The sequence below is a fragment of the Notechis scutatus genome, chromosome 10, assembly GCF_049901735.1.
Source record: "Notechis scutatus isolate UNSWTSFEM ecotype Mainland chromosome 10, rNotScu1.2, whole genome shotgun sequence".
Lineage (NCBI taxonomy): Eukaryota > Metazoa > Chordata > Lepidosauria > Squamata > Elapidae > Notechis > Notechis scutatus.
The window spans coordinates 17,996,136-18,003,925 of record NC_142018.1 but is presented as its reverse complement, the minus strand read 5'-3'; the positions used below and the strand labels follow the sequence as shown (position 1 = coordinate 18,003,925).

Here is a 7,790-nt window from a genome sequence, read left to right as displayed (position 1 = left end):
TTCTAGCAAATAGGTGCAAACTGGTAGAATCCCACCCCTGGCTCGGATGCCACAATCTCCCATGCGCTACCCTCCCCACGTGCATCAGTCCACCATCCGCTGCTGGTATCACCCCTGTTGCAGCCACGGCTGTGCTGCGGCCCACCGGTTGGCAACCACTGTTCTAGTCCAATCCCCTCTTCAAGCAGGGTTTATTCAACATCTCTTCGTTGCAATTTTGCTTTACATCTGACTGTATCTTTTTAAAAAATCTCTTTTCTTTTCCTCCCCCCCCTCCCAATTGTTCTCCACATGACTTCTGCTGTATTTCTGGGTACCTAGGATAAAAGAGTGATAAAGACGGCAAACGACTACAAAGCGTTGCTGAGAGAAAAACGTGTCTGTGGAACTGGGACTAAGGTTAGTTTAATGCAGGGGTCAGCAACCTTAAAACACTCAATTTTGGAACCATTTCCCACAGGAAAGAAAACACCGGGAGCCACAAAACCTGGCTGGGCGTGGCCAACTCGACGTCACTTCCACCCAGTCACATGTCAGCCCCTCGGCCACACCTACCCAGGTTTTGTGGCTCCTGGTGTCTTCTGTGAGAAATGGGTCTCTCTCCCTCTCTCATATTTCTGTTTTTTTGTGTTTTACCTTCTCAAGCCAGGCGAGGAGTGACTGGGTTGGGGAGGGGGGGCAGCCAGTGCTGGGATCACCCAATGGAGCCACTGTCAAGACTCCAACAAATCCACCCCCGTTCTCTAGCCGAGTAAAAAAGTAAAGTAAAAAAAATTGATTTATTAGGAATTAATATGTCGGCGTTAGCTGGGGGCAGCCGACACTAAAATACACCATTCATTTCCCCCTTGAACCTGATCTCCCCCCCCCAGATGTATATTCTCCAATGGGACCCATCCATAGCCAAGAGTCATCAATCATGCTCTTCACTGATAATCTTGCGTGCCGACAGCTTTGGGCTGCCTAGCAATTATCTGAAGCATTTCAGGAATGTACTGCTTTCCCCCCCACTCCCTTTCTGCTGGCAGCTAAAAAGACCAAAGGAGTGTTTTTTAGTTGACAGCCATAGCAGAGGGCCCAAAGAGCCGCATGCGGCTCCAGAGCCACGGGTTGCTTATACCCAGTTTAAAGGAAACTTCTCGGGGAAGCAACCCAATTGCAAAATTATGACAACATCTTTGTAAAAAAAAAAAACGGGTACATCCTGAAGGAGCTCATATCTTCCCCCTCCTTTCCCAGGGGGCATGTAGGGTTAGGATTAAGCATCCTTTTCGGGGTTGTGTGTGTGTTCTTTTTTTTTTTTTTTTAATTGACCCAGAATTCAGAGTTATGACTCCCTTCAAAGAACCTGGGTGATCCTAGACCTGCAAATACCCCATGTCACTACCTGAGCCAGGACTCCCCAAACTTGGAAACTTTAAGATTTGTGGCCTTCAACTCCCCAAAATCCACAAGTCCTAAAGTTGCCAAGTTTGGAGACCTCTGAGCTAAGCCAACAATAAATTCTAATTCTTTTTTTGTATAGTTATAAAGAGGCTTGTAAGTCCTTAAAGTGCCCGGGAGTATTTAAAAAAAAGAGTATGATTTGCCTTTAATTCAGGAAACGATTTTCCTGATAGGATGACGGAGTGAGATAACTCAAGTCTGATAAATAAATAATGATTGTGACATAGTTTGATTCTGACTTTTGCTTTCCTTGTCTTTTTATTTCTTCAGGGTCTGGAGAAAATCAACATCGACTAAAGCCATGAGCTGATATTCTTTTTATTTCATCAAAGCATTTATAATATTAAATCAAATAAAACAGAACCTAAAACAAGCCTGAAGTGCGTGGGTTGCAAACTTGGGAGGAGAAAAATAGGATTCTAAGCAAGGCAGTTGTTAAAAAAAGACGGCAATTGCTTTGGTTAGGCCTTTTGAAAAACAATCAGATGAGCAAAATCATGAGTAGCAAGCAGGCAATTTTCGTAGCAGCGGAAAATTGTCTCCCAGATGCTTCCACTCCACATGTGGCTTGAGGATCTGCAGTGAAAGAAAGAGAGTTAATCTTGCAGGAATGCCTGGGGCTGGCATGCAGAAGGAGCCCGTGGCTTTCGGAGAGGGAATCTGGTGATACTCACTTCTCCAGATCACTTTGGATTTGACTTGGGTCCAGTAGACGTCGTGTGATTGGGCCACAGTTGCCCTGATTTTAGCAGGAAGAGAAATAATTATAGTTAGAATTTCTGAGGACGTTCAAGTAAGGCTGGGAATCTTCCATTGTCAGAGGTGGTATCCAGCTGGTTCGGACCACTTCTGGAGAACCAGTAGTGGAAATGTTGAGTGGTTCGGAGAACCAGCAAATCCCACCTCTGAATGGCCCTGCCCACATCTCTTCTCTGCCTCCCATTGAGTCCCAGCTGATCAGCTGGGTCTTCTTTGGTTGCCCTGCACAGGAGAATGGAGCTGGAAAGCAGGTTAGTGGGGTGGGGAAATCCCACCCCTGACTGGCCCTGCCCCCATCTATTCTCCACCTCCTAAGTCCCAGCTGATTGGCTGGGTCTTCTTTGGTTGCCCTGCACAGGAGAATGGAACTGGAAAGCAGGTTAGTGGGGTGGGGAGGGAATGGGAATTTTGCAGTAACCTCCCCAGGAGTGAGGAGGGAATGGGGATTTTACAAGTGCCACGCCCACCAAGCCACACCACGCCCACTAAGCCATGGCCACAAAACCATTAATTAAAAAAATTGAATCCCACCATTGCATTGTGTTAATCCAATGTTTCTCAATCTGGACCATTTTAAGATGTGTGGACTTCATCTCCCAGAATTCCCTAGCCAGCATATTAATTCTTTGGTGTTTTGAATAATAAATAATAAAAGGTTATAAAACAGTTCCTGTTTACACAACTAGAGGGTTTCAGACTAGAAGAGGCCAAGGGAATTGAAATCAATGATCTTCCACAATGCTTTTAAAATCCCACCCTCTCCCCTTGCAGAATTAATTGGAAAGGATATTTTCCAGGAATTATGACTTCTTGGCTCGCCTGATTTCTAGCCTCATGAAATATCACCATTTTTAAAGAAAAGCAGCCAGAGTTCGAAATGCCCATAATACTTACACAAAGTAAACTACTGGGGGACAGTGTAAGGGAGGTGGGAGCCAGGAGTAGATCTGATTCATTTTTAAGTTGGTGTTGGAATGAGTAATGGCCCCTTGAAGATTTCCAGAGCACTGCCAAATAAACAAGTAAATTAAGTAAGTAAATGAATAAACACCAAAGCTACTTCAAGTTAATTCAAGTTTAAAACAGAATTAATTGTATTTCTACCACACCCTTGCTCTTTGCCCTTTTTTTTCACCTCAGTTTTGTGTCTTCACATAGCAATAGCTGAAACGAAACAATTGCCTTGCATGCCCAATCTTCAAAACAAGCCCTATGGAAGTGATGACTTTTTATCTAGCACATTTTGCTTCGATGGGCCTTCCTGAATTCAACACCCATGAAGCGGAGCCATGGTTTACCCACCGTAGGATTGGGATCTTACAAGAACACGCTGACCTGGAGTTAAACAACATGCCATCTCAGTGTAACGTGAGAAAGTGAGCTATGGTTGTGCAGAGTTCATGCTACACAATTTTGGGGTTGTGGGTAATAGCAATAGCACTTAGACTTACATACTGCTCCATAGTGCTTTAGTGCCCCCAACAATCTCTGTCCTCATTTTACTGACCTTGAAAGGATAGAACTTGTAGGTGCTCCAACACTGGGGGTTTTTTAAAGAAGAGATTGGGCAACCCCTTTGTCTGAAATGGTATAGATTTTCCACTTCAGCAGAGGGTTGGAATAGAAGACCTCCATGGTCCCTTCTAACTCTTGTTATTGCATTCTAACCACTGTGGGCAATGGTGGGTTCAAACAGACCTGAGGATGCTATGTTGCTCGCCATTTGCCTGCAAGCAAGAACCGGTGGGAACACAAACTAGTGACTAGTCACAGGGTACAAAGACACTGAAGAGCTCTGGGACTAGAATTCAAGCAGACAAGTACCTGCCACACCGCCCTCCAGACTTTTAACTAGTTGCGCTTACCTGTAAAAGTCTGGTATTGTTGGGGGGAGTTTGCCAAAACCCCAGGGCAGCGGCTGGGTGAAACGAACGCGCTTCCAACAACAACCCTCGATAAGCAGCTCCTAGGATCTGAACTGGAGAGGAAAAAAAACTTCTTTTTGCCGAACGCCTTAACGGTGTTTCTTTTCCATTACTGTAAACCAGTAAACCTTGTTTTGTTTCCCAAGCATTTTTTTTAAAAAAAATAGAGTTTATCTATTTTGTCCAGAATGAATGGCTTAACCATGGGTGAATGGATCAACCAAAGTTGGCTGGATTCACCCACTTGGCTAAGCATTTAGGTATGAAACTCCAAAGTGGATTCACACAACCCATTTATCTAAAATGAGAGAAAATGGCTTTTGGATGATCAGGACGACTGCTGACTTCAATGATACCTGCATTTGGGGTTGTTGTTTTTTTTTTTTTTTGGCAATCATGTGGAAGTAGATTATTATCTTTTGTTTCTGGGAATTTATCCACTTCTCGTTGCCTAAAATCTGGACATTTCTTTTTTTTCTATTGTTCTTTTTCACATTTTACACATTTTAATCTTAGTATTAACAGTACTGTGACATCTATTACATATACCAATCTCATATAAATATATACATTTATATACATTCATATACATTTATGCATAATTTTCTTATCTCCAATATCCTTATTTCTCTTGTTCAACCATTTATACCAATTATCCCAAAATTTGTAATACTCTGACTCTTCTTTATCCTTTAATTTTAACATACGTTTATCCATTTCAGCACAATCTAAATTTTTTTTAATTACTAATTCCTCTGAAGGTGTGTTATTCCGTTTCCTACATTGTGCAAATGCTATCCTTGTTTTTGTCAATATATTAGTAGAATATATTTAATCTTTTTCCTATATTTCCCTTTAATTATTCCCAACAAGAACAATTCCAGTTTAAACTATCTGATCTTCCACTATTTCATATAAACAACTGCATATTTTAATCCAGTATTTTTGGGCTTCTGGGCACGACCACCACATGTGGTAGAAGGTATCTTGGTTTTGTTTGCATTTCCAACATTTCGGATTCATGTTAGGGTACATTTTTGCCAATCTCATTGGTGTCAAGTGCCAACGATAAAATGTATATATTTTCTTTATAAGCTGTCAATCTTGTTACTGTATAATTTTTATTCCACATTTTTCCCAATCCACTAAGTCTATATTGTGTCCTATATTTTTTTCCCCATGCTATCATACAACCTTTTACTACTTCCTTCCAAAGCAACTTTTAATAAATAATTATACATCCTTGTTATGAATTTCTCTTCGGGGCCTACTAAAATTTTATCTAATTGTTGTAGCTCAGTATAAAATCCAAATTCTTCTACGTCTTTTTGGTATCTGGTTTGCAGCTGAAGATATAGCCACCAATCTATGTTTATATCTTGCTTTTTTAATTCCTGATTTGTTTTTAATTTTCCCTGAATCCGAACATTTCTTGCTGATAATCTTGTCTAATCTGGCTCAGTTTAGTGCTTCCAAGATTGTCCAAAATTTGGCTACTGCTGATCGTTGCTAACATAAAAACCCAATGATTATTGATGCTGAGAAAACATAAGGACTTCTTAACTCTACTTGGAAAAGAGGAGAGAGAGAGAGAGAAAAGGAAGATTTGGGGTCGAGTGGCTTTCACGGTACTTTCCTTTCAATTGAAATAAACAAAATAAAAACTTACCATTAACTGGCTGCCCGTTTTGGAAGGATGGTGTACTAACCGAAAGTTCATAAGGACTAGGTACCGTTTGAGGCTGTACCCCAATATGGACTGGCAACATATTGTTACAGGCAGATTCGGGGGCTCCATCTGGAAAGGCATGATTTGAACCCAGGATGGTCCAGAAAGTGAGAACGGACCCCAAAAGGCGATTCCAACAAGCCATGATGTGTAGAAACAAAAGATTGCCTTGCTCGATCTCTTGTCTCCAAAAACAAGTATGAAATATCCAAGCTCAAAAAGAAAGCAAGAAAAAGAAAAAAAGAGGTGTGAGTCATTAATTCCAGAACAGATTCATTTTCTATCCATGAGGGATGAAAAACTCACATGTCTGTTTGCTGAGAAGATCTCTGAGTTTTTATCTAGACTTAAGCAAAGGGTTGGAGCATTGCTAGAAATTGATTAACTTTAGATATCTCAGTGTCATGTATAGAGTTTCTGGAAGACCAGAAGAGGTTAGATCTGTGATAGAAATGGGTTGTATTTAGTTTAGATCAGGGGTCCCCAAACTTGGCAACTATAAAACTTGTGGACTTCAACTCCCAGAAACTCACGGCACTTAAACCATCATGTTTTATCCCATAAAAGCTAAATAGGGTCAGGGTTTATTAATTTGGATTGTAGACTGTTAGAACAAACCGAGAAGTAATAACATTTCAGAAAAAAGCAATGTCAAATTTCCATAAAAAACAAACCCACATGCCTATTTCTGTGTAATTACTGGTGGACAAAAGTGGATTTTTATTTCACTTATCAACATAAATACTTTTAAAATTGCCACTATAGCTTAGTGTGATTCACACACTGTGTTATAGGAGATGAAAAAAAAATCATAGTAGATTAACTAACCAAGGGGTGTAGCTAAATGCAGTGTTTCGGCTAGAAATTATAGGAGATATGGCTTTTGAGAAAACTGGAAATAGTCACACTGTTTAAAGTCTGGCTTGTTTCCCAAAGATAGTTTGCTGGTTGTTGGGAGGACTGAATGATCCTTTTTTTTTTACAGGAATCAAGAGGAAGAAAGAATCTCTTTTTTTCAAAAGTCAGTCTACAAATTTAAGCTTGGAAATTGATTAAATCCAAAAGTTGGATTTCCTGTCAGAAGAGGCAATGGGTGGGGAAAAAAGGAAAATGGTGGTAAATGACTATTCTATTTCTAAAATTATTTTTATGCTGTGATGGTCATTTTGAAAAATCCTTTCTTAGCGAGCACCTAGAAGCCAAGAGGAACATATGTGCCAAATTTCAATTTGTAGGTTTTACGATTCTGGAGATTTTGTGATGATGCGTGAGGGGTATATTTCACTTTTATATAGAGAGATTAATACGAAATATAAAAACCCACAGGAAACATGGGAAGCAGGGAAAATAAAGCAGCTAGAAATAGGAGCAACTGAAAGCATCCAAAACAGTTTCCGTTGTCCAGCGTTCCCTTGATTTTATCAGAGGGTTGAGAGAAGCCCCAAGGACACAACACTAATCCATCTCTTAATTTAATCTCTCGAACATTCCCACATGCCTCATTGGCCCCAAAGACCTCCTGTTCGTTTAGCACTTTTCCTTTAAGCTTGATGGAATGTCTTGAACACCAATGCCACAGAATTATTGGCTGGACATTGGTTGCCTAAGTGATGCTTGTGAGCAAACAACTTTGCAAATCCACAGCCGGAACCTTGATCAACTTTGGAAACTTGCATCCTAGAGAAAAATAAGGTTTGGGTTTGTCTCGAGAGTGAAGCAAACCAGAAAGTGTATTTTTGGTGTTTTTTTTAAAGCAGCTAGACAAATTGCAAAGCCTCTTGGCTGGGTGACAGATTGACGTTCCCGAGTAATCTCTTACAAACAGCGGCTTGCTTTTTTTCATAGTGGTGGATCAAGCAGGCAATAGGGAGGTTTAAGAACACAACGTCCACGCGTTGCATTTTCCTTCCACGCATGACTATTCCTCAAAG

The 7,790-nt window shown here is 40.7% G+C and overlaps 1 protein-coding gene across 1 annotated transcript; it reads right to left on the bottom strand.

The window, feature by feature from the left end:
- Positions 1–1,748: 1,748 nt before the first annotated feature.
- LOC113416690 (putative defense protein 3) lies at positions 1,749–6,027 on the bottom strand. Its single transcript, XM_026674714.2, has 5 exons — positions 5,800–6,027; positions 4,071–4,183; positions 3,100–3,212; positions 2,121–2,185; positions 1,749–2,022 (listed from the first exon to the last, which is right to left on the bottom strand). Exons 1-5 carry the CDS (start codon positions 6,002–6,004, stop codon positions 1,928–1,930), a joined length of 591 nt encoding a protein of 196 aa, XP_026530499.1. The 5' UTR covers positions 6,005–6,027; the 3' UTR covers positions 1,749–1,927.
- Positions 6,028–7,790: the final 1,763 nt, after the last annotated feature.